The following is a 27,790-nucleotide window of genomic DNA, read 5'->3' on the forward strand; positions in this document are numbered from 1 at the left end:
ATGGTCTTGCCACAGATTAAATTAAGGGAGGAGAGCAGCCTCCTTCCTGTATTACGGCATTACAGTAACCGGTCAATGATCATTCAATGAGAAATGATTGGATGAAATAGTCTCAAAATGATATTATTTTTCAGCTTGAGTGAATAAGATATCTCTATGTGGACTGTATTCTAAATGTTGGCGCTGCACCCTCGCTGCTATCACCCTCGTGCTCTTTGGACTTGATTAGCAAAATCAGGGAAATGTCGGGAAGGGAAAAGGGGCTGTGTTGGCGGAACTGGCACCCGGTGAAGATTGAGGCGAACGCGGGGCTCTCTATTTACATATAAAGAGCTCAATTAATCAAGGTAAGTGTCATTATAGCGTGGCTCATTGAGCAGTGGAGTGTGGGTGTTAAATAAAAACTGGTGAGCTCCAGTGCCTCCGGCAGGCAATACGTCTTGATTTGTGAACTGTCAGCAGGGCCCAGAGAGCTGATAGGGCTGGAGGGGGACCGAGGGAGTCCAGAACCCCACATTCTTAATCAGATTGAGCCCTGGAGAAGGAGAGGAGGATGGAAAGGAAAGAAAAATTGATAAAAAGGAATGGAGAGAGATCGAGGAAAAATGGAGGAGGGGGTGAGAAGGGGAGCAGATGAGGGAGAGAGGGTGAGCAATGTAGAGAGAGAGATGGAGTGATGGAGAGGAATAGAGGAACAATGGAGGAGGGGGGCTTGTGGGTGAAAAATGTAACAGGGGAGTGAGAATGAGGCTGTGCTTACTTCTCCATCTTCTTCTTCAGGCTTGCCTCGGTTGGACAGGGTTTACATGTAGTGCCACTGACCATCCATCCCCATATTCATTCCCATTCCACCCATTGGTCCTGCAGAATGAGTGACAGAGAGGGGAACTAATTACATGGTGCAATCACAGGTTCATATGACAATATACAATAATAACCCATGAATAGATAAACAGATTTTAGGCTACATTGGTAGAAAGGGACAGATAACAGGGTGAGAATAAAGGTTGCTTATTTACCGCCAGGCCGAATCCCCAGGTGTTGCTGTCCGTCGAGTACAAAGCCTCCCATTGGTTGCCCGTCAGGGCTGTATGCCGTCCCCTGGCCCACTGTGGATGTAACATTAACAAGACATGGGTCAGTATACTGTATACTACTAGATTATAATTATATTTCTATGCGTCAGTCTAGAGATATAATACTAGATTATATTTATATTTATATTGGTCCGTATAGAGATATAATACTAGACTGTAATTCTATTTCTATTGGTCAGTATAGAGATATAATACTAGATTGTAATTCTATTTCTACGGGTAAGTATAGAGTTGTAATACTAGATTGTAATTATATTTCTAAGGGTCAGTATAGAGCTATAATACTAGATTGTAATTATATTTCTATTGGTCAGTATAGAGCTATAATACTACATTGTAATTATATTTTTATTGGTCAGTATAGAGCTATAATACTAGATTGTAATTATATTTCTATTGGTCAGTATAGAGCTATAATACTAGATTGTAATTATATTTCTATTGGTCAGTTTAGAGCTACAATACTGGATTGTAATTATATTTCTATTGGTCAGTATAGAGTTATAATACTAGATTATAATTATATTTCTATTGGTCAGTATAGAGCTATAATACTAGATTATAATTTTATTTCTATTGGTCAGTATAGAGCTACAATACTAGATAATAATTATATTTCTACGGGTCAGTATAGAGCTATAATACTGGATTACAATTATATTTCTATTGGTCAGTATAGAGCTACAATACTGGATTGTAATTATATTTCTATTGGTCAGTATAGAGCTACAATACTAGATTATAATTATATTTCTATTGGTCAGTATAGAGCTACAATACTGGATTGTAATTATATTTCTATTGGTCAGTATAGAGCTACAATACTAGATTATAATTATATTTCTATTGGTCAGTATAGAGCTATAATACTAGATTATAATTATATTTCTATTGGTCAGTATAGAGCTACAATACTAGATTGTAATTATATTTCTATTGGTCAGTATAGAGCTATAATACTAGATTATAATTATATTTCTATTGGTCAGTATAGAGCTATAATACTAGATTATAATTATATTTCTATTGGTCAGTATAGAGCTATAATACTAGATTATAATTATATTTCTATTGGTCAGTATGTGTCGAAGCCAAAAGACAGAAGAGATAAAGCATAAGAATAAAAGTGGCGTTCAAAACATCCTCATCTACATTACAAAATCATACAGTATAGTACAATTTTAAACATGACTGAGAAACAAAGCCATTGTATGTTATTGATTTGAACCAATTGAAATGGTGGTTTACCTGATCTGTTAGACTGGTCAATCATAGGCTGTACTATTCTCCTCCTGGCGTTGATGAACCTGGAGAGGAAGAGAGAAGGGAGAGAGAATTCAAACCAACACATGAAGCTTCTCCTTGGCTTTTGATCTCCTTTACATTCATCTTCCTGTTCTGCTTAAAGGAAAACTCCACCCCAAAAACGATCTATTTGTCTTTGTTTCATTAGTCCCACCTGTCCATCATATGATGCATCATATGGGCCAGATTTCTGTATTTTGAAAGTTACATATCTTGAAAACTTCATTGTTGACACGCAAAACATTTTGGGACTATATCAATAATGGAGTAATGAAACAAATAAAAATATACCGTTTTGGGGTGGAGTTCTTTAAGATAATCATACACAATCAAAACATTCAGCAATCAAACAGAATATGACAATTTTCTGCACCAGTAGTATTCCAATGTCTCGTGTCTTCAGGGATTAGGTTTATAATCGGTCTAATTCTTATTGACATGATCTGGGGTATTAGGAGACAGCCACATAGCTTACCAGATCTATTGATTTGGGTTTAGCCCCTTCAGCCTCAGGCTGTAATAAGGCTAAACGTTTGGCCAATTTCGGTCAGAGACGTACCACTGTATCCAACAGGACCCAACAGGTCCCAGCAGGACTGGACAGATAGGTAAGCAAAGCATTCGCCTGCTTTGATAAGTGTATTGAAGTAGATACATTAATACAACTAATAGAATTCTTAACTCCTCGGGATTAGAGGTGCACGTCAATGTAATTAGGTGTGTTGAGAACCCAATATTGATTCTGGGATGGGGGAGGATTAATCGCGAGAAGCCAAAGTCAAATCATTTATTCCAAACCTGACCCTGTGTAAACTCAAAGTAAAGTGATACCTTTTAGATAACACACCAGAAGTGCAATCTCGAAACCAAATCCCAAACCCCCCTGGATCTGTTCCTCTTTCCTCTGTGATCATTACATTGGACCCCGCCCCCCTTCCCAAAATGGGATAAGCCATCTACAAAGGGGCCAGGTTGCCGGGGCTTAAATATGCTTTAATCCATCATGTCATACATGTAAAATGAGGCTGAGGGATTGTAAGGGGACGAGAGGGGGTGTACATCTCCCTGTTAATGTTTCCCAGACAGTGAAGATAGATTGAGTATGCTTAATAACACTTCCATTTTAGTTCCCATAGAATGTGCACGCTTCACCAAAAACATGGCTGTAGCATAAATTTAGATAGGAGCCTATGAGCCAGTCCTGGGAGGAGGTACGAAGGAAAGAAGGAAAGGAATAAAGGAGAGAATGAAGCACAAGGGTTAGGTTTAGGGTTAGGGTTAGGGTTAGGGTTAGCGTTAGCGTTAGCGTTAGCGTTAGGGTTAGCGTTAGCTTTAGGGTTAGCGTTAGCTTTAGGGTTAGCGTTAGCTTTAGGGTTAGCGTTAGGGTTAGCTTTAGGGTTAGCTTTAGGGTTAGCGTTAGGGTTAGGCTTAGTGTGGGGCCTTGGGTGTTAGCTACTCACCAGTTGTTCACTTGCAGGATGGTGAGGCCTGTATCCTGTGCTAGCTGCTTCTTCTGTTCCTCTGAAGGGTAGGGGTGCTGTGGTACACAGAGGACAGAAAAAACTACATCTTCAGTAAAAAAAAGAAAACACCCAGCTTGCATTAATTTACAAACGATCATGTCTAGACAGAAACACACGTCACATACGACCAGGGGTTAGGGTTAGGGTTAGGGTTAAGGTTAGACAGAAACACACCTCGCATACGACCAGGGGCTTTCCATTCACAACCTAAGGGAAAGTCAAACTCAGGAAATGTAATTATGCCCAGTGATAGACTCACATCCACAGTGACCCTTGGCTAATATACACACAAGTCAATCTCTCTAGTTAGCATAAGCACAACCAAGACTGACCACTGATTGGCCCCTGAACACTTTGGGCTCAAAGCGTGTGGCATTGTTTGACATTATTTGACATGATTTGACAAATGATCAAATGCGATACAAAGGAACACAATGGATACCTTTGTTAGGGCCTGAATAGGGCCCCTGTCCCCCTGTCTCCCTGTCTCCCTGTCTCCCTGTCCCCTGCCTCTCTGCTGGCGGTGTGACAGAGGGAGGAGGGCGGCAGATTGCAGACAGAGTTTACCCATTCACAGGGTACAGGGTGGTGGGCGCTGTCAGGGCTGCAGCCACCTCCTGTGGTCACCGGGTGAGGAATGAGCTCGAATCAACTTCATTTTTAAACAGGTCTTTCAGTCACACACACACAGTCACACACACACACACACACACACACACACACACACACACACACACACACACACACACACACACACACACACACACACACACACACACACACACACACAGCGCCCGCACCCACACACACACACACACACACACACAGACACACACAAACACTCTCTCTCTCTCACACACACACACAGTGCCAACCCCCCCCCCCCCCCCACACACACAAACACTCTCTCTCTCACACACACACACACACAGTGCCAACCCCCCCCCCCCCCCCCCCCCCCCCACACACACACACACATAAAGTCTCACACACACACACACACACACACACACACACACACACACACACACACACACACACACACACACACACACACACACACACACACACACACACATATACACACATACAGTCACACACACACACACACACACGCACACGCACACGCGCTCACACACACACACACACACACACACATAAACCGCAATGGTGGTGACAAAAGCCATTGTTGCCACAAGTGATCGTCATGGTGACCTCCCAGCTTGGTGTCTGACAGTCTAGTGACGGATGGCTCAGTGCTCCTCCCTCAACCCAGCAGAACGTCTCTGTCTTCCTAAATAAAACCTTCTGCTAATGTCTCCAGTACAATCTACAGTGTTGTCACATTGGGTCCTCTCTCCAATGTCCTTATCAGGTCCTCTCTCCAAACCCTTATCAGCTATGTTACTTTACTCAGGTCACCTGTCATTGAGCTGTGGTTAAACAAGACTTATTCCTCTGGGCTCCAATAGAGCCTCAAGGTTGAACAAGACTTATTCCTTTGAGCTCCAATAGGGCCTCAAGGTTGAACAAGACTTATTCTTCTGAGCTCCAATAGGGCCTCAAGGTTGAACAAGACTTATTCCTCTGAGTTCCAATAGGGCCTCAAGGTTGAACAAGACTTATTCCTTTGAGCTCCAATAGGGTCTCAAGGTTGAACAAGACTTATTCCTCTGAGCTCCAACAGGGCCTCATGGTGGAACAAAACTTATTCCTTTGAGTTCCAATAGGGCCTCAAGGTTGATCAAGAGCACCCTTTTATAGCTGTGTTTTTGCTAAATGCAATGTATGTTTGTTGTAACTAATTCAATACATTAGCGTTAAAAAGAGAGCTTCACAAAGATCTGTCTCAATCAGCATGTAGGTGGAGGTCTAAAACCAACAGTTACTATATGACCATGCTAATAGGCCAATAATGAATCCTAGAATGAATCTAAATCTTCCATTGCTGCTTTATCTGTACCTTTGTAGAGGAGGATCTTTAGAGCTCCTCATCAGAACAGGAGCACAACAGCTGAAGGCTAAGACTATCTAGAGAAAGACCCTCTCTCCCCTTCTCAGACCCCAGCCTCAACGGTAAAGTCAGGACAAAACATAATCCGTCTCCATCACCCTCTGTGGCCCGATGAATGGCTGATCGCCTGGGTATTGCAATGGGACCATTCAGAGGACATCGAGGGGCCAAAGTCCCCCTTACACCGTGTTTACGAGCCACACCCTTCCATGACAAACACTTGTGCTTAACCAGTGAGGCTGAAAAGAGACAGGGAACAGAGAGGGGATGATTCAATTAGCCTTCCTTTCCTTCTTATTTTTTATCTGTCCAATCTAAAGGTTCTTACTTCCGGTATAGGAGATGTGTGACAGGTTTTCACCCAGAAAACAAATAAGGAGCTTTGAAAACATCTACGAGTGGAGAGGAGAAAAGTAGAAAACCAGAGGAGAAGGAGGAGTCAGAGACTGCGGCGCTGTCTATTGGGTCTGGAGATAAAAGGTGAAACTCTCCTCTCGGGGGATTGGTTGGAAGTCGTTGGAATGTCAGATAGTCCTTCTGAGCCTGAACAGAGGAGTTGCATTCTGGGAAAGTAGTCTATTCTGTTTTTGTAAAACAAAGTCCAGACGCTCAGTATAGTGGCATCATTCCCAACAAGTGTTGTATAATGGAGAGACTGCAGTTAGACAACATACACCACTTGTCTTTTATAGAGCCCACTGTTCTCTTCAGCCACAATTACTGTTTTTTTACAAATAAAAAATCACAAGGAAAATCATTCGGCGAAGCACTACAATGTCACAGACCAATGCCCCTGTGTTGTGACATGACTGAGTGTTGGATGCAGTAACTTGTATTACTATTACCCCAAGGAGTACTTGGCATACCCACATGGGGAACCGGGGAAGATTCAGAAGATGTCTACAAAACATGGGCCTCATGGTTAAATGCATGATAGTCATGACCAGTTGCACAAGAGGGTGTACTTTGGGCAGAACAAGATGTGTTTGGGGTAACAGTAAGCAAAAAAGGTTGAGAACCATCCCAGTAGTGGAATCTGGTTAGGGCTGGAGCTAGGGCCAGGTCGGGCCTGCTGTCTTACCGTGAGGTGCTGGAAGAGCCACGCTCGCATTATATTGGTGGCCACTTTGGGGAAGATACCTCTCTTCTTCTGTCTCTTCTTGTCCAGGTCATCCTCGTCTCCTGTGCCCGGCGACGCCAGACTGTTGTCGAGGCCATCTCCTAAAACAAGAGAAAAAGTAGCCACAAGGGATATGTTAGGAGATGTCTTTAACGTAGACACATCACCTCCATTGGCCAGAAACACACACTGAAAGGGTAGCAGAGGTCTAGGGCAAAGCAACAGCATAGCAACAGAATATTCCACATCTTCCACATTTGCACGACCTCATCCACATTCTGCTACAGTTTTGGATAATGTAGAGGGGCATACACTGTAGTGACACAGCTCAATAAAAAATTATGAGCTATTCATTCAATCTGAGTAGCACGATTGACATGAAGTACTGACTGTTAGAGCCAGGCTGTAAGTTTCACAGGAAGTACTAACTGTTAGAGCCAGGCTGTAAGTTTCACAGGAAGTACTGACTGTTAGACCCAGGCTGTAAGTTTCACATGAAGTAATGACTGTTAGAGCCAGGCTGTAAGTTTCACATGAAGTAATGACTGTTAGAGCCAGGTTGCAGGCTTGACATGAAGTAAGAGCCGTGGCCAGACACAATGCGCAGGCAGCAGCATTTTTATTTATCCACTGGGGAGCCAGGCCCAGCCAATCAGAATACATTTTTCCCCACAAAAGGGCTTTATTGCAGACAGAAATACTCCTCAGTTTCATCAGCTGTCCTAGTGGCTGATCTCAGACAAGAGAGGAAGCCGGATATGGAGGTCCTTGGCTTGCGTGGTTACACATGGTCTGTGGTTGGCAGGCTGGTTGGACGTACTGCCAAATTCTCTAAAACGACGTTGGAGGCGGCTTATGGTAAAAAAAAATGCAATTCTCTGGCAACAGCTCTGGTGGACATACCAGTAGTCAGCATGCCAATTGCACGCTCCCTCAAAACTTGAGACATGTGTCACATTGTGTTGTGTGACAAAACTGCATATTTTAGAGTGGACTTTTATTGTCCACAGCACAAGGTGCACCTGTGTAATGATCATGCTGTTTAATCAGCGTCTTTATATGCCACACCTGTCAGGTGGATGGATTCTCTTGGCAAAGGAGAAATGCTCACTAAGATGGATGTAAACAAATTTATGCACAACATTTGTGAAAAATAAAATTATTGTGCATATGGAAATTTTCTGGGATCTTTTATTTCAGCTCATGAAACACAGGACCAACACTTTAAATATTTTGTTTATATTTTTGCCCAGTATAGATATTCCACCATTTGATAAAGACAAATGGTTTAGTTGTAAAAAAAAAGGAAAAATGTCACAATAACAAAAATAACAATTGTGACCTCATAGTTAAGGTATGACATCACAATAACATAACAAATCCCCTCACCTGTGAAGTTGAAAGCAGGGCGCTCCTTTTGTCTATGTGTGCTAAGGATGTTTGGGGTGGATGGAGGGGGGTGTTATGGGGCTGGGGGGGGTTGTGGTCATTCCCCCTCAAGCCCCCCAAGTGTTCAGTGACCTACCCTACCCCTACCCCTTCCACCCCCCCCCCCCCCCCCCCCCCCCCCCCCCAGTCTGTCTGTGTTGGATTGTCTGATTCACACTGCAACGCACACACACACACACACAGCCATACAACACATACACACAGCCACACAATACACACACACAGCCACACAACACACACACAGCCACACAACACACACACACAGCCACACACAGCCTCTCTCTCCTACTGGCATTATTGTTTCAATGGGAACCTTCTCACGGATCAAGGCTAGAAGGCTCCCTTTTAAACTGAGATTTCCGCGGCTTCCGCCCCTGCCCTCGCTCCCCATTGCTCTCCATCACAGAACCTTCTTTGCACTCTCTCTCCCTCTCTTTCTCTCTCTCTCTGTCTCTTTCCTTCTCCCTCTCCGCCATTAATTGTGCATCAGCCGAGATGATTTTCTTTTAACAGTGGTGGTTATTTTTCTTGCCCTCGGGGCAGAGATGCCTTGAAAGCCTGCCTGCAGGGGATGTGAATAATGCATCTGAGAGACTCCTCCCCGGAGGCGGGACTGGAACCCTACTTTTCATAAGATTTGCCCTGGCATGTCTTTTTGTTTTTGGGGATGCATCAATCAAAGCGGCTTCTATATATGCGCCCATAATCATGCATAAATATTTCAGCTAATGAATATTGACATTAAAAAGGATGACTTGGACTGAGTGGGGTGGGGGGGGAGGGGTGTGTTGGGTTGGGTTGGGGATGGGGGTGGTGGTGTTCTGACGGATGGTGTAGTCCAAGTCAAGGACAGGGCAGGTTGTTTGGCCACTGTCTCCTTTGCTTATGTGATGCTTTACTTTTTGTGTCCTCTATTCCTTATCCTCTCTGTTCATAGATGTTATAACAAGCTTTTATAACAGGTTTCTTTTCTAAGCTTTTGGTCTTATGACTGACAAAAATGAGGAGGTTTGATGTGGGAAGAGAGGTCTTGGAGGATGGTGCTGAAGAGATCTGTCGTTTCAGAGAGGACAGTTAATATCCTGTCTCACAGGCTAGGACAGACATTTTGTTCAGCAATGCCTTGGGTGGTGAAATAATCAATAAAAAACGATACCTATCAATGACTTAACATTTGGGCTGGTGCGGGTGATCAAAATGACAAAAATTCATGTTGGTCATTTTAAATTAGTTATGTATCTGTTTCTGTACCAAATAACTGAAAACAATGGAAGAGAGAATGAGGGAAAGAATGAAAAATAGGAAGTCACCAGCACGGCCTAATTATATCTAAGGAGCGTCAACCCCTCCTGGCCCCCCTCCTCCTCTCCCCCCAGCCCTCTCTTTTTTCCTGCTCCAGAGAGGGACGGCCGCAGGGCAGATCCTCTGCTACGCTAATCGCTTCTGACTGTTCCCTGGCAACTCAGCCAATCTAAGCAGTGTGACAGTGCACTACTCTCAAAATCGTACCCGTGGAACGCTCCTCCCATGGCCTAGCTCCTCGCCTGCCTGCCTACCCCGCTCCCTCCCTGCTTGCCTGCCCCGCTCCCTTCCTCCTTCCCCCCCTGCGTGCCTGCCCCAGTGTCTGCAGTCATGACACGGGGGGGCTGCTGCCGTGGGGAAGGCGGGAGTACTGCCTCGGGCGCTTTAGGGAAAACAGCACCCTAAGATATGAAGAAGAGAGGCATCCTTGGCTGGCTTCCAACCCCCAACACCCTACTCTACGCCCCTCTCAATCTCTCCATCTTCCTCTCTCAGTCTCTCCCTCTCTCTTCCTCTCTCAGTCTCTCCTTCTCTCTCCCTCTCTCTGTCTCTCTCCCTCTCTCTTCCTCTCTCAGTCTCTCCCTCTCTGTTCCTTTCTCAGTCTCTCCATCTTCCTCTCTCAGTCTCTCCCTCTCTCTTCCTCTCTCAGTCTCTCCCTCTCTCTTCCTCTCTCAGTCTCTCCCTCTCTCTTCCTTTCTCAGTCTCTCCATATTACTCTCTCAGTCTCTCCCTCTCTCCCCCTCTGTCTTCCTCTCTCTGTCTCTCCTTCTCTCTCCCTCTCTCTTCCTCTCTCTTCCTCTCTCAGTCTCTCCTTCTCTCTCCCTCTCTCTTCCTCTCTCTGTCTCTCCTTCTCTCTCCCTCTCTCTGTCTCCCTCTCTCTGTCTCTCCTTCTCTCTCCCTCTCTCTCCCCCTCTCTCCCTCTCTCTCCCCCTCTCTTCCTCTCTCTCCCTCTCCTTCTCTCTCCCTCTCTCTTCCTCTCTCAATCTCTCCATCTTCCTCTCTCAGTCTCTCCCTCTCTCTTCCACTCTCAGTCTCTCCCTCTCTCTCCCTCTCTCTGTCTCTCTCCCTCTCTCTTCCTCTCTCAGTCTCTCCCTCTCTCTTCCTTTCTCAGTCTCTCCATCTTCCTCTCTCAGTCTCTCCCTCTCTCTTCCTCTCTCAGTCTCTCCCTCTCTCTCCCTCTCTCTGTCTCTCTCCCTCTCTCTTCCTCTCTCAGTCTCTCCCTCTCTCTTCCTCTCTCAGTCTCTCCCTCTCTCTTCCTTTCTCAGTCTCTCCATATTCCTCTCTCTGTCTCTCCTTCTCTCTCCCTCTCTCTTCCTCTCTCTTCCTCTCTCAGTCTCTCCTTCTCTCTCCCTCTCTCTTCCTCTCTCTGTCTCTCCTTCTCTCTCCCTCTCTCTGTCTCCCTCTCTCTGTCTCCCTCTCTCTGTCTCTCCTTCTCTCTCCCTCTCTCTCCCCCTCTCTTCCTCTCTCCCTCTCCTTCTCTCTCCCTCTATCTTCCTCTCTCAGTCTCTCCTTCTCTCCCCCTCTACCTTCCTCTCTCTGTCTCTCCTTCTCTCTCTCCCTCTCTCTTCCTCTCTGTCTCTCCTCTCTCTCCCTTTCTCTTCCTCTCTCTCATCAACAACATCAGAGACCAGTGCTCCTACAGTTAGGTATAAACTGGGACAACTAGATGAGGCAAGAGAATCCACATGATGACATGTCCATATCCGACAAAGTGCAGGGTTGGCTATTAGCTAACAGAACTGATTGCTGTATTCTGGCCTGCATCAGTGATGGGAACCCAATGCAGCTTGCCTAATGAGCTCACCTGGACCTGATCCATCACCAATGACACTTCTCAGCCCCTCCTGTTATTACCCATGATGCACACTGGTAAATGGGAGCTGTTGTCTGGAAACTTTCCAAGACACTGGGAATCCTATATTGATGTTGATGAATAGATCTAGAATCGTTCCTCCCAGAGGCCTTTATCCTATTGATTTGGAGTGGTGATTGGTAAGGCCTGGATGAAGATGAACACTTTTAGTTCTTGTGCCTCTCTCCCTTGTTATTTGTGAGAGCATCTTGTCACAGGTTATATGGGGACATTAGCCTGGAGTGTCATTGGTATGTCACCACCAGCAGTTCTGGATTCCATTTTCGGTGGTATCCATCCGGAGGAGACAAAAAGATGCACTGACTGCATCCTGTTTCTTCCCGCTCTGCATTCCCCTCTTTGTAAACGCTAGTGTACAGCGGCTTCACAGCAGCTAGTTCCCCTTGGTTTCCTTTCCTTTTTTTATGATGGACATTCCAAGCCCCGCCCCCAAAAAACATTCCTAGGATAGCTCATCCCTTTTAGAACTGTCCCTGTGTCCCATCTATCTGAGAGTCACTCCGGGGGAGATGGAATCAAAGACATTCCCCTCTGCATATCACACAGCTTACAAGAAAACAACCAAAGACTGCATAAGCCAATGGGTTAGCGGTTAGCCACATGGCTAACATAGCCACTAAGCCATAACAACACCACCAACCAACCAACCACATATCAACTACCTGTGGTTGATACCAACCATACTAACCACAATTCTCCCCCATTAGATAAGACTGTAGGTTAACCCTTTTAAGGCTTTTATCATTGGCCCACACAACCATGACTAATGTCCATTAGGACAATAGGAGCTCCCTCATAGTAGGTACTTTGAAGAGCATCAGTAATCTCCTAGCCAGGCCTGCACTACTGACGTAAAGGCCCCGCTTTGGCCCCCAGGTCCCGTCCTATGTTAAAAGTGTTTGCTTTCCTCACCCCCTTGAATGAGAAAAGGGATGGAAACAAGGGATGAAAACAAGGGATGAAAAAATAGCAGAGTCCCCAGGAGGATTATGAGGAGCAGCAGGTAGGCAGGGAAGCATCAGATCCTGCTACCAGTGACTATGACTGGGACTCTGATCATTCTGGGGCTTTTTCTCCCCTTTGTTCCTCCATACATAAAGTGGCTCTGTCCTTCCCAGCTCCACGGCAGGGGTTATTGTGCTTCCCCAGCCTCTATGCATTCTCTACCCAGGTCAAAAGGGCAGGGAGACATGGACTTTGGGTGTCCCCTCGCTTTTGTTTAAAAAAAATAAACAACTCCAGAGGAACCAAGGAAAAAGCCATTCACACCATCCTCTTCCCCTCTCTTTGCTGACAATACAATTCACATAGTCAGTTTTACTGTGTTAGGGCATACAATGATATTAAACATGACATGGATACTAGGCTAAGTGAAATTCGTTGAACATGTTTTTCAGATAGTTAGGATAACTGAAGAAACTGTGGTAAAATCAGGAGGAATAAACTTAATCTTTGTTTCTGACTGTCCTTTCATCCTCTGAATTGCTCTTGTCTTGCAAAACATCCTGCCATTGTTTAGCTCAATGCCCTGCTATTGATGCCTGATGGGCAGAGGGTGGTAAGTTGCTTTAAAGTCTATTCTATTTTTACTGTGGCCATAGGAGAGAAAAACAAAAACAAGTAATAAAACCCTTATAGCCTCCAATGAGCTCATCACAGGCTAAATGAACAGCCGGCACGCGGACAGAAAGCCAAGTAGGCTATTAAACAGCAATATTAAACAGCAATAATTACCCTCATCATATCAGATTCAACTTTTGAACTTTATCATCTGACCTGGATAAGTGATAAAACTACAAAGTCACCATCAAAACCCAACAAACTAGCTGTTGATACAACAACAACCTCTTATCTCAACATTATCTGAATGATAAGGATGGAGAAACAATAACTGCTTATCATTATGATCTCTGGAGAGGCTAAGTTTCATCTACAGCTCACAAGTAGTGAAAACACCACTGCCTTTGTATGAGGTCAGCACTGAGGTTAACCTTTGATATGGTATTGAGTCTAAAGAGAAGCTGTGGTTCTCTTACCGAGTTCGCTGCTGTTGTCCCCACTCTGGGAGACGTGGCCCCCGCTGGAGGGCCCCGGGGTGCCCACGGAGGGCGTGGAGTGGGCGTCATCCAGGTCTCTCCAGGACGCCGGGTTCTGGGGTCCACAGAGAGGGTCATCAACATATCCCCCGTCCCGACCACACAACAGCAGAGGAGGGAGAGAAAGAGAGAGAGAGGGAGAGCGAGAACGAGAGAGAACGAGAGAGAACGAGAGAGAGAGAGAGAGAGAGAGAGAGAGAGAGAGAGAGAGAGAGAGAGAGAGAGAGAGAGAGAGAGAGAGAGAGAGAGAGAGAGAGAGAGAGAGAGAGAGAGAGAGAGAGAGAGAGAGAGAGAGAGAGAGAGAGAGAGATAGATAGATAGATAGATAGATAGATAGATAGATAGATAGATAGATAGATAGATAGATAGATAGATAGATAGATAGATAGATAGAATGAGAGAGAGAATGAGAGAGAGAATGAGAGAGAGAGATCACATTAGAAAACAGTGGATACAGTATGCCGTAACTTTAAATCAATGTAACTCCCTAACACACACTCAAACATACACACTCAAACACACACAAACCCAGCCAATTTACCACAGCGCACAATATGACCATGTCGTCAATAAGAATATAGAACCTGTCCAAAAGATCCATAATCCAATAATCCAACAATCTAAATTACCATTTTCCCTGAGACTGAGACGGCGGCAAAATAAAATATAAAATAAAACGTTAAAGCTGATATTCAGCTACACTAGCTAATACTGTAGAGCCAAAGCAATCAGCACCAGAGCTCCAGCAACACTTCTTCCTTTCCTCTATTCTCCGGTGTCTTGACTGATTCTGAAGCCCAGTGGTCTCTCCGAACACCTATTTATTGGGCCATATATGCACAGGGACCAGGGTACTTAGACAGTCTAAAGCTGAGGGCCAAACAGCAGAGCAACCTCTTCAGCCTCTTGGCGTCAGCTGTTCGCCGGATGGTGCTCAGATGAAGAGCTCAGCCAACGACAAGAATAATCACTGCAACAATGGCAGCGCAGTGTGAATGAGGCCTCTCATCGAGCTTGACGAGCAGACCCCTTTTCCATCCCAACACACAGTAATTAGAAAGCTGTTTGTGTGGCGTCCCCATTCAAAGTGCCATGTGTTTCCACGTTTATCAAGCTAATGAAGGGGTTCTTTACTCACTCACACCCCAGCTGTTAAGATTACATTAATTACACATACAGTGCGGTCTATCCTTCTTTAAAATGTATCTTCCAAACTGAGATCCATAAAGGCAGAGAAGTTAAGATAATACAAATAGATCATAAATTATGACATCATAACTGATTTCAACTGATCTTCAATCACACATTTTTCAAGCCAGTCATCCCTTAACTCAGATGAGTCTTCTTACTCTGCAAGTTTGGGATATCAACACGAATATTGAGCTGCTCTCTCTTGGATATAGGCTGGGTTGTGGACTCCCTCAAACGTTTCCAAAAAAGAGGCAGAGTTGGTGTGCCACAAAGAGAACCAACATACTGTGTAGTACTCTCCCTCATTGTGAGGTTTAGCTGCCTTCCCTGTAGAAATAGAACTGGTAGAGTGAACAGAGTTCTAAACTCCCGAAGATTTGTCATGAACTTCTCACACGTGAACTAAATCAAATCAAATCACATTTTATTTGATCACATACACGCGTTTAGCAGATGTTATTGCAGGTGTAGCAAAATGCGTGTGTTTCTAGCTCCAACAGTGCAGTAATATCTAACAAGTAATATCGAACAATTTCACAACAATACACATGTCACGTTCCTGACCTGTTTTCTGTTGTTTGGTATGTGTTTATTGGTCAGGGCGTGAGTTTTGGGTGGGCAGTCTATGTTTTCTGTTTCTATGTTGGTTTTGGGTTGCCTGGTATGGCTCTCAAGTAGAGGCAGGTGTTTGACGTTTCCTCTGATTGAGAGTCATATTAAGGTAGGTTGTTCTCACTGTTTGTTTGTGGGTGATTGTCGTCCGTGTCTGTGTCTGCGCACCACACGGGACTGTAGCGTTTGTTCGTTCGTTTGTTATAGTCTGTACCTGTTCCTACGTGCTTCGTGTTATATGTAAGTTCTCGTGGTTTAGGTCAGTCTACATTCGTTTTTGTTATTTTATAATCCTTCCAAGTGTTTGTTTTCGTGTTTCGTCGTTTGTTTTAATAAATCATTATGTCATCATACCTCGCTGCACATTGGTCTTCCGATCCCTCTCTCCTCTCCTCATCCGAGGAGGAGGAAGAGCTAGAAAGCCGTTACAGAATCACCCACCAAACCCAGATCAAGCAGCGGGTTAACGGACAGCAACGACAGCAGCAGTGGGTCAAGGAGGATTGGACATGGGAAGAGATTCTGGACGGAGAAGGACCCTGGGCAGAGCCAGAGGAGTGTCGCCGTCCCAAGGCGGAGCTGGAGGCATCTAAAGCGGAGAGGCGACGATATGAGGAGGCAGCACGGAAGCAAGGCTGGAAGCCCGCAAGTACAACCCAAAAATTTCTTGGGGGGGGGGGCTAAAGGGTAGTGTGGCGAAGTCAGGTAGGAGACCTGCGCCAACTTCCCGGGCTTACCGTGGAGAGCGAGAGTACGGGCAGACACCGTGTTACGCAGTAGAGCGCATGGTGTCTCCTGTACGTGTTCATAGCCCGGTGCGGGTTATTCCACCTCCCCGCACTAGCCGGGCTAGAGTGAGCATTGAGCCAAGTGCCATGAAGCCGGCTCAACATATCTGGCCTCCAGTACGTCTCCTCGGGCCGGTGTACATGGCACCAGCCTTACGCATGGTGTCCCCGGTTCGCCAACACAGCCCAGTGCGGGTTATTCCACCTCCCCGCACTGGACGGGCTACGGGGAGCATGCAACCAGGTAAGGTTGGGCAGGCTCAGTGCTCAAGGGAGCCAGTACGCCTGCACGGTCCGGTATATCCGGCGCCACCTTCCCGCCCCAGCTCAGTACCACCAGTGCCTACACCACGCACCAGGCTTCCAGTGCGTCTCCAGAGCCCTGGTCCTCCTCCACGCACTCTCCCTGTGGTGCGTGTCTCAAGCTCAGTGCCTCCAGTTTCGGCACCACGCACCAGGCCTACTGTGCGCCTCAGCAGGTCAGAGTCGGCTGTCTGCCCAACGCCGCCTGCACTGTTAGTCTGCCCAGCACCGTCTGAGCCATCTGTCTGCCCAGCACCGTCTGAGCCATCTGTCTGCCCAGCGCCGTCTGAGCCATCCGTCTGTCCAGCGCCGTCTGAGCCATCTGTCTGCCCAGCGCCGTCTGAGCCATCCGTCTGCCCAACGCCGTCTGAGCCATCCGTCTGCCCAACGCCGTCTGAGCCATCCGTCTGCCCAGCGCCTTCTGAGCCATCCGTCTGCCCCGAGCCATTAGAGCCGCCCGTCTGGCCCGAGCCATTAGAGCCGTCCGTCAGTCAGGAGCCGCTAGAGCCGTCCGTCAGTCAGGAGCTGCCAGAGCCGCCAGCCAGTCAGGAGCTGCCAGAGCCGCCAGCCAGTCAGGAGCTGCCAGAGCCGCCAGCCAGTCAGGAGCTGCCAGAGCCGCCAGCCAGTCAGGAGCTGCCAGAGCCGCCAGCCAGTCAGGAGCTGCCAGAGCCGCCAGCCAGTCAGGAGCTGCCAGAACCGCCAGACAGTCATGAGCTGCCCTACAGTCATGAGCTGCCCTACAGTCATGAGCTGCCCTACAGTCATGAGCTACCCTACAGTCATGAGCTGCCCTCCAGTCATGAGCTGCCACTCAGTCCGGAGCTGCCACTCAGTCATGAGCTGCCACTCAGTCCGGAGCTGCCACTCAGTCCGGAGCTGCCACTCAGTCCGGAGCTGCCACTCAGTCCGGAGCTGCCACTCAGTCCGGAGCTGCCACCCAGTCCGGAGCTGCCACCCAGTCCGGAGCTGCCATTAGTACAGAGTTGTCCCTCTGTCCTAAGCTACCTCTCTGTCCGGAGCTACCTCTCTGTCCGGAGCTACCTCTCTGTCCGGAGCTACCTCTCTGTCCTGAGCTACCTCTCTGTCCTGAGCTACCTCTCTGTCCTGAGCTACCTCTCTGTCCTGAGCTGTCTCCTCTATGTAGGAGGGGCCTTAGTGAAGGTTCCTGGACCATGGTCGGGGGCGAGGGTCGCCACTCAAAGGACGCTAAGGAGGGGGACAAAGTCAGAAGTGGAGTGGTGTCCTCGTCCACCGCCGGAGCCGCCACCGCGGACAGATGCCCACCCAGACCCTCCCCTTGAGTTGTAGGGGTGCGCCCGGAGTTCGCACCTTGAGGGGGGGGTTCTGTCACGTTCCTGACCTGTTTTCTGTTGTTTGGTATGTGTTTATTGGTCAGGGCGTGAGTTTTGGGTGGGCAGTCTATGTTTTCTGTTTCTATGTTGGTTTTGGGTTGCCTGGTATGGCTCTCAAGTAGAGGCAGGTGTTTGACGTTTCCTCTGATTGAGAGTCATATTAAGGTAGGTTGTTCTCACTGTTTGTTTGTGGGTGATTGTCGTCCGTGTCTGTGTCTGCGCACCACACGGGACTGTAGCGTTTGTTCGTTCGTTTGTTATAGTCTGTACCTGTTCCTACGTGCTTCGTGTTATATGTAAGTTCTCGTGGTTTAGGTCAGTCTACATTCGTTTTTGTTATTTTATAATCCTTCCAAGTGTTTGTTTTCGTGTTTCGTCGTTTGTTTTAATAAATCATTATGTCATCATACCTCGCTGCACATTGGTCTTCCGATCCCTCTCTCCTCTCCTCATCCGAGGAGGAGGAAGAGCTAGAAAGCCGTTACAACACACAAATCTAAGTAAAGGAATGGAATTAAGAATATATTTACACTACCGGTCAAAAGTTTTAGAACACATACTCATTCAAGGGTTTTTCTTTATTTTTACTATTTTCTACATTGTAGAATAATAGTGAAGACATCAAAACTATGACATAACACATATGGAATTATCTAGTAACCAAAAAAGTGTTAAACAAATCCAAAAATATTTTACATTTACATTACATTTAAGTCATTTAGCAGACGCTCTTATCCAGAGCGACTTACAAATTGGTGCATTCACCTTATGACATCCAGTGGAACAGCCACTTTACAATAGTGCATCTAAATCTTTTAAGGGGGGGGGGGGTCAGAAGGATTACTTTATCCGGATTACTTTATTTTATATTTGAGATTCTTCAAATAGCCACCTTTTGCCTTGATGACAGCTTTGCACACTCTTGGAATTCTCTCAACCAGCTTAATTTCAATTAACAGGAGTGACTTCTTAAAAGTTAATGTGTGGAATTTCTTTATTTCGAAATGCGTTTGAGCCAATCAGTTGTGTTGTGACAAGGTAGGGGGTTGGTATACAGAAGACAGCTCTATTTGATAAAAGACCAAGCCCATATTATCTCAAGAACAGCTCAAATAAGCAAAAAGAAACGACAGTACATCATTACTTTAAGACATGAAGGTCAGTCAATACGGAACATTTCAAGAACAATGAACGTTTCTTCAAATGCAGTTGCAAAAACCATCAAGCGCTATGATGAAACTGGCTCTCATGAGGACCGCTACAGGAAAGGAAGACCCAGAGTTACCTCTGCTGCAGAGAATAAGTTCATTAGAGTTACCAGCCTCAGAAATTGCAGCTTATTTAGAATTCAAGGCACACTTAACCAGCATGGCTACCACAGCATTCTGCAGCGATATGCCATCCCATCAGGTTTGCGCTTAGTGGGACTATCATTTGTTTTTCAACAGGACAATGACCCAACACACCTCCAGGTTGAGTAAGAGCTATTTTACCAAGAAGGAGAGTGATGGAGTGCTGTATCAGATGACCTGGCCTCCACAATCCCCCGACCTCAACCAAATTGAGATGATTCGGGATGAGTCAGACCGCAGAGTGAAGGAAAAGCAGCCAACAAGTGCTCAACATATGGGAACTCCTATGTGGGAACTCCTTCAAGACTGTTGGAAAAGCATTTCAGGTGAACCTGGTTGAGAGAATGCCAAGAGTGTGCAAAGCTGTTATCAAGGCAATTTGAAGAATCTCAAATATAAAATATATTTTGATTTGGTTAACACTTTTTTGTTTACTACATGATTCCATATGTGTTATTTCATAGTTTTGATGTCTTCACTATTATTCTACAATGTAGAAAATAGTAAAAAAAAAAAAAAAACCCTGAATGAGTAGATGTTCTAAAACTTTTGACCAGTACTGTATATGGACGATGTAACGCTCGCCGTCGTAAAGAAAGGGTGGACCAAAGTGCAGCGTGGAAAGTGTTCATGATCTTTAATGTCAAGAATCACTCAAACAAAAATAACGAATAAAAAAACGAAAGCGAACAGTTCCGTCAGGCACAGATACTAAACGGAAAACAACACCCCACAAAACCCAAATGGATAATGATAACTTATATTTGATCCCCAATCAGAGACAACGATAGACAGCTGCCTCTGATTGGGAACCACACTAGGCAAAAACAACAAAGAAATAGAAAACATAGATTCTCCCACATGAGTCAAACCCTGACCTAACCAAACATAGAGAATAAATAAGGATCTCTAAGGTCAGGGCGTGACTGTACCCCCCCCCCCCCCCCCCCCCCCCCCCCCCCCCACAAAGGTGCGGACTCCGACCGCAAACCTGAACCTATAGGGGAGGGTCCGGGTGGGCATCTACTCTCGGTGGGGGCTCCGGTGCGGGACGCAGACCCCGCCCAGCTTTAGGCTCCCCCCACTTCGGTGGCGCCTCCGGTGCAGGGATCGTCTCCGATGGCTCCGGACTGCGGACCGTCGTTGGAGGCTCCGGACTGGGGACCGTCGTTGGAGGCTCCGGACTGGGGACCGTCGCCAGAGGCTCGGGACTGGGGACCGTCGCCGGAGGCTCGGGACTGGGGACCGTCGCCGAAGGCTCCGGACTGGGAACCCTTGCTGAAGGCTCCGGACTGGGAACCCTCGCTGAAGGCTCTGGACTGGGAACCCTTCGTGCCATGGATCATCACAGGAGGCTTCGTGCCATGGATCATCACTGGAGGCTTCGTGCCATGGATCATCACCGCGGGCTCCGTGCCATGGATCATCACTGCAGGCTCCGTGCCATGGATCATCACTGCAGGCTCCGTGCCATGGATCATCACTGGAGGCTTCGTGCCATGGATCATCACTGGAGGCTTTGGGCCATGAATCATCACTGGAGTCTCCGGGCCATGGATTATCACTAGAGGCTCCGGGCCATGGATTATCACAGGAGGCTTCGTGCCATGGATCATCACTACAGGCTCCGGACAATGGATCATCACTGGAGGCTTCGTACGTGGAGCCGGAACAGGTCTCACCGGACTGAGCAGACGTACTGGAAGCCTGGTGCGGGGAGCTGCCACAACACGTCCTGGCTGGATACCCACTCCAGCTCGGTGAGTGTGGAGAGCATGCACGGGACGCACTGGGCTATGAAGGCGCACTGGAGGCATAGTGCGTAGAGCCGGCGCAGGATATGCTGGGCCGTGGAGGCGCACTGGAGGTCTGGAGCGTAGAGCTGGCACAACGCGTCCTGGCTGAATCCCCTCTGTAGCAAGGCAAGTGCGGGGAGCTGGAACAGGCCGCGCTGGGCTGTGCTGGCGAACTGGGGATACCGTGCGTAGAGCTGGCGCAGGATATCCTGGACCGAAGAGACGCACCGGAGGCCAGGAGCGCTGAGCCAGCACAATCCGTCCTGGCTGAATGCCCACTCTAGCACGGCAACTGCGGGGAGCTGGAACAGAGCGCACCGGGCTATGAATACGTACTGGAGACACTGTGCGCATCACTGCATAACACGGTGCCTGACCAGTCACACGCTCCCCACAGTAAGCATGGTGAGTTGGCTCAGGTCTAAACCCTGACTCTGCCAATCTCCCCGTGTGCCCCCCCCCAAAATTGGGGGCTGCCTCTCGTGCTTGCCTCGATGGTTTAACGCCTCGTAACGTCGCCGTTCTGCTCTCGCTGCTTCTATCTCCTCCTTCGGACAGCGATACTCCCCGGCCTGCCTCCAGGGTCCTTTCCCGTCTAGGATTTCCTCCCAGGTCCAGTCCTCCTGACCACGCTGCTTGGTCCTTTGGTGGTGTTGAGTTCTGTAACGACTCTCTTGGGTTGAAGAAGGAGACCAAGGTGCAGCGTGGTAGGCGTTCATGATTTTTAATTAACTGAACACCGCAACAAAATAACAAAGTAGAAAAAACGAAAGCACACAGTTCTGTCAGGCAACAAAACAGCTAAACAGAAAATAACACCCCACAAAACCCAAACGGAAAATGACAACTTATATATGATCCCCAATCAGAGACAACAATAAACAGCTGCCTCTGATTGGGAACCACACTAGGCAAAAACAACAAAGAAATAGAAAACATAGATTCTCCCACCCGAGTCACACCCTGACCTAACCAAACATAGAGAATAAATAAGGATCTCTAAGGTCAGGGCGTGACAGACGAGCAATGTCAGAGTGGCATAGACTAAGATACAGTAGAATAGAATAGAATACAGTATTTACATATGTAAACATTATTAAAGTGACTAGTGTTCCATTTATTAAATTGGCCAGTCTCACAAGTTAGCCATAAGTAATCTGGACAGGCAGAGAACATCTCAACTCTCCACATACAAGTAGCCTACAACTTTTCTCAGCAGTCTGCACCCTGCATTAGACTAGTTGTTCTGTTTTCCATCCAGCTGTACTCTTCATCATGCAGACCCAATAATCATCATCACCACCATCATCAACACCACCACCACCATCATCATCACCACCACCATCATCATCTTCGTCATCATCCTCATCACCACCATCCTCATCATCCTCATCACCACCATCATCATCATCATCATCACCACCACCATCCTCATCATCACCACCACCACCACCATCCTCATCATCATCATCCTCATTATCATCATCACCACCACCATCATCATCATCATCAACACCATCATCAACATCATCAACCTCATCATCATCGCCATCATCATCATCATCATCATCATCATCATCATCATCATCATCATCATCACCACCATCATCAACATCCTCATCCTCATCCTCCTCATCATCTTCATCATCATCCTCATCATCATCATCATCATCATCACCACCATCATCAACACCATCATCCTCATCATCATTCCACCATCATCACCATCATCATCATCATCACCACCACCATCATCAACACCATCATCCTCATCATCATTCCACCATCATCACCATCATCATCATCACCACCACCATCATCATTATCATCATCTTCATCATCATCATCCTCATCACCACCATCATCACCACCATCATCATCATCATCCTCATCATCATCACCACCATCATCAAAATCATCATCACCATCATCCTCATCATCACCACCATTATCCTCATCATCATCATCACCACCATCATCATCATCCTCATCATCATCCTAATCTTCCTCATCATCATCACCATCATCCTCATCATCATCTTCATCATCATCATCATCACCACCATCATCTTCATCATCATCCTCATCATCATCACCATCATCATCATCACCATCACCATCATCCTCATCACAACCACCATCATCAACATCATCATCCTCATCCTCCTCATCATCTTCATCATCATCCTCATCATCATCATCATCATCATCACCACCATCATCAACACCATCATCCTCATCATCATTCCACCATCATCACCATCATCATCCTCATCACCACCATCATCATCACCACCATCATCAAAATCAAAATCATCATCCTCATCATCATCATCATCATCATCCTCATCATCATCATCACCACCATCCTCAAAATCATCATCCTCATCATCATCGCCATCATCATCCTCATCATCCTCATCATCATCACCATAATCATCATCACCATCATCATCACCATCAACCTATAAAATAGATGATTTATACAATAGAGCTGATAAAGGGGAACAATTCCCTCTCTCATGCCTCCTCTTTTTAAGAAGACATGAGAGCTCTACGAAACTTCCCTCAGTACACATCACCCTTAGCACTCTTTTTTGCAGACATGTAGGTGCATTGAATTACTTTTTTGTTGATAGGTTATTAATACAATAATTGTTTAATAGTAACCAGTAAATTCAATGTGAGACCGTTTATTTTAAAAACTGTCGATTAAATTTGTTATATATTCAACTGACTCACAATTATGCTAAATTGCCCATGATCTTGAAATTATAGGTTTTGTACATTCTGAACACCATGCTATTGGCAGCACCCCTTGCAAAAATTAGCTCCAATATGTAATTTCGAAGCCTAGACACTCACGTGATCTGCTAGATTTGTGGAAGATCCCGTCAGGTCATCTAAGTCCGATTTGCAGCCATCTCGATCGTCTATGACCAAGTCGATGGGCATTTTGCCTTTCAAACAACTGATGTACCGATGGCAGAAGTTGTCGCAGAGCTCGTGCACCTATTCAATGAAAATTGGTGTTAGCAGCACCCTTACAAGATCTCTGTGCCACAGCCATGAGCAGGACTATGTGTGTTAGAGTAAAACATTACACTTCAAGAAGTTAAAGCTATGCTGTTATGAGTGATTGTATAACATTCATACAAAAAAATATATAAAATACAAAAAAGCAAAGAGTTAAAGCATTAAATAAAGGTTAACAATAAAACGTAATTTACCTTCTCTAATTCTAAAAGATGAAATCGTAATACTTGAATAGCTTGGATCATCTGGAAAAAAAGAACATATAAAATGTAGGATTTAGTCATGCTGACATGTTTGCCTCAAATGAACAGTAACTAGGCCTATGTAATAACACCATACATTAATGAATAGTAACTAGGCCTATATAATAACACCATACATTAATGAATAGTAACTAGGCCTATGTAATAACACCATACAATAATGAATAGTAACTAGGCCTATGTAATAACACCATACATTAATGAATAGTAACTAGGCCTATGTAATAACACCATACATTAATGAATAGCAACTAGGCCTATGTAATAACACTATACATTAATGAATAGTAACTAGGCCTATGTAATAACACCATACATTAATGAATAGTAACTAGGCCTATGTAATAACACCATACATTAATGAATAGTAACTAGGCCTATGTAATAACACCATACATTAATGAATAGTAACTAGGCCTATGTAATAACACCATACATTAATGAATAGTAACTAGTCCTATGTAATAACACCATACATTAATGAATAGTAACTAGTCCTATGTAATAACACCATACATTAATGAATAGTAACTAGGCCTATGTAATAACACCATACATTAATGAATAGTAACTAGTCCTATGTAATAACACCATACATTTAATGAATAGTAACTAGGCCTATGTAATACCACCATACAATAATGAACAGTAACTAGGCCTATGTAATAACACCATACATTAATGAATAGTAACTAGTCCTATGTAATAACACCATACAATAATGAATAGTAACTAGGCCTATGTAATAACACCATACATTAATGAATAGTAACTAGGCCTATGTAATAACACCATACATTAATGAATAGTAACTAGGCCTATGTAATAACACCATACATTAATGAACAGTAACTAGGCCTATGTAATAACACCATACATTAATGAATAGTAACTAGTCCTATGTAATAACACCATACAATAATGAATAGTAACTAGGCCTATGTAATAACACCATACATTAATGAACAGTAACTAGGCCTATGTAATAACACCATACATTAATGAATAGTAACTAGTCCTATGTAATAACACCATACAATAATGAATAGTAACTAGGCCTATGTAATAACACCATACATTAATGAATAGTAACTAGGCCTATGTAATAACACCATACATTAATGAATAGTAACTACGCCTATGTAATAACACCATACATTAATGAATAGTAACTAGGCCTATGTAATAACACCATACATTAATGAACAGTAACTAGGCCTATGTAATAACACCATACATTAATGAATAGTAACTAGTCCTATGTAATAACACCATACAATAATGAATAGTAACTAGTCCTATGTAATAACACCATACATTAATGAATAGTAACTAGGCCTATGTAATAACACCATACATTAATGAATAGTAACTAGGCCTATGTAATAACACCATACATTTAATGAATAGTAACTAGGCCTATGTAATAACACCATACATTAATGAATAGTAACTAGTCCTATGTAATAACACCATACATTTAATGAATAGTAACTAGTCCTATGTAATAACACCATACATTAATGAATGCACACTGTAGGCCTATACAGTAAAGTAGCCATATGTTACAGTATGTTACAAGACTTAAAACAATGCATTTTCTTAATCAAATAGATGCTTTAGCAGAGCAATGGTTCCTAGACAGTCCCTGCTTTTGGGATGCCCAAGGCAAGGACCTCCGCGGCTACCCGCTGCAGAGGAGCAAAATAGGCCTTTGACCACGACTCGTCTGCGTTTCCTATTGCTCCTTCAATGGAACGTTCTGAATTTTCGTGTTGTATTTAAACAAAGTGAAACAAGACAATATGACACGATTTATCCAGCTGCGCAATTGAGGAGTAAAAAGTGGACATGTAAGTTAACTGGCTTACCAAATTGTCCACCTCTTGATTCGATGAAAATAACGGTTTTTCTGCACGTATCTATAGAGAAAGCATCATATTAGTCTATTGTCTGCATACCGCAATCAATCAGATAGTCCATCAATCTATCAATCAAACAGGCAAGCAATCAATCAAACAATCCATCCATCCGTCCATCAATTATCAAACATAAAAAAAGGTAAATATTATTAACGTTTAAAAGCACAGATAATGGCTAAAGCAGGCTATACAAACCCCTATTCCTATCGTTATCTATATTTTAGGTCATAAAAAAGGGCTTATCATAAACCACAAGTACCTGTTTTGCAAAGACAGCGATGTCTTCGTTGAAGGAGTCTGAGGAGCAGACATCGCCGCCCGCTACTCCAGGCTCCCTGGGCGTGCAGGTCGCCAACTCACACTTCTCAAACACCAAGGCGAGCAGAGGGAACAACGGGTGACTGCAACAGGATGCAGACAAAACATTAACGTCAATTAGACCCGTAATGTTAAATAAACGTTTCGTTTAAGTGGACTGTATTGTATTTAAGGTTTCATGATCCGTGTCTTGTATTTGTTTTTAGCCTAGCATAGCTGATAAATGTGAAGTGTCTCCACTCAGAATAAGGGCCACAATCTTGAGATACGTGCATACCCGTAAAACACATTATTTGCAAAATGTGGCATTGACATAAACTCGATTTACGCACGTAGCCTATGTCAAGTTAGGATTTGGTTCTAATTTCTCTAAATGTCGATAAATACACTATTCACTTCTAAATGTTATGATAATAGGTCTAACAAGAATAAGAAAACCTAGCAGACACAAATGTGGAATATTTCTGATGCGCACCCATAGATTTGATCTTTGTCTCTTTTTAATGCGTCGTTCACCACGCTGCCCATGCTGGGCATGATGTTGTGGGGTGCGTGGGATCCATAGTGCTGGATTGGATGTGCTGTCGGACCATGGTTCAGGTGGTGGACTTGGGGAAGCGGCCGGGGAGCATGCGGGTCTCCATACATGGACGCCGGGAGTCCAACTCCGTCCATCCCAACACCATAGTGGGACAGTTCATCGTACTGGATGGAGAAAGATAGAGTTACATGTGAGAAACTCGTGGACGGTCTGTTGGTATGCTTCTATCACGGATTTATCTTAGGCTACAGACATCCCCCCAAACACAAGCCTTTACTCATGAGAATGACAGTGAACATTAATTTAATCAAATTTCCCATGGATGGAAAACAGAACAACTAGTCTAATGCAGGGTGCAGACTGCTGAGAAAAGCTCAACTTGTAGGCTACTTGTATGTGGAGAGTTGAGATGTTCTCTGCCTGTCCAGATTACTTATGGCTAAATTAGGTTCGATCAACATGAGGCAGAAGTTTAAAGTCAACTAAGTAATGATACATTGCAACTGCACTAAGGCCTACCCTTTGCGCCATCGACAT

At 45.1% G+C, this 27,790-nt stretch overlaps 1 protein-coding gene across 4 annotated transcripts; it reads right to left on the bottom strand.

Moving 5' to 3' along the window:
- Positions 1 to 802: 802 nt before the first annotated feature.
- LOC120019542 (homeobox protein Meis2-like) lies at positions 803 to 27,790 on the bottom strand. Of its 4 annotated transcripts, XM_038962843.1 has the most exons (14): positions 27,773 to 27,784; positions 27,188 to 27,417; positions 26,654 to 26,795; positions 26,344 to 26,394; positions 24,404 to 24,454; positions 24,039 to 24,185; positions 19,390 to 19,397; positions 18,296 to 18,301; positions 13,720 to 13,817; positions 7,021 to 7,160; positions 3,863 to 3,939; positions 2,346 to 2,404; positions 1,020 to 1,109; positions 803 to 861 (listed from the first exon to the last, which is right to left on the bottom strand). In XM_038962843.1, exons 1-14 carry the CDS (start codon positions 27,782 to 27,784, stop codon positions 803 to 805), a joined length of 1,170 nt encoding a protein of 389 aa, XP_038818771.1. The 4 variants fall into 4 exon arrangements, with proteins under 4 accessions (XP_038818771.1, XP_038818769.1, XP_038818772.1 ...); XM_038962841.1 differs by lacking the exons at positions 18,296 to 18,301; positions 19,390 to 19,397 and having other exon boundaries at positions 13,720 to 13,834; positions 27,773 to 27,790; XM_038962844.1 differs by lacking the exons at positions 18,296 to 18,301; positions 19,390 to 19,397 and having other exon boundaries at positions 13,720 to 13,834; positions 24,048 to 24,185.

The sequence above is a fragment of the Salvelinus namaycush genome, chromosome 24 (assembly GCF_016432855.1).
Source record: "Salvelinus namaycush isolate Seneca chromosome 24, SaNama_1.0, whole genome shotgun sequence".
Taxonomy (NCBI): domain Eukaryota; kingdom Metazoa; phylum Chordata; class Actinopteri; order Salmoniformes; family Salmonidae; genus Salvelinus; species Salvelinus namaycush.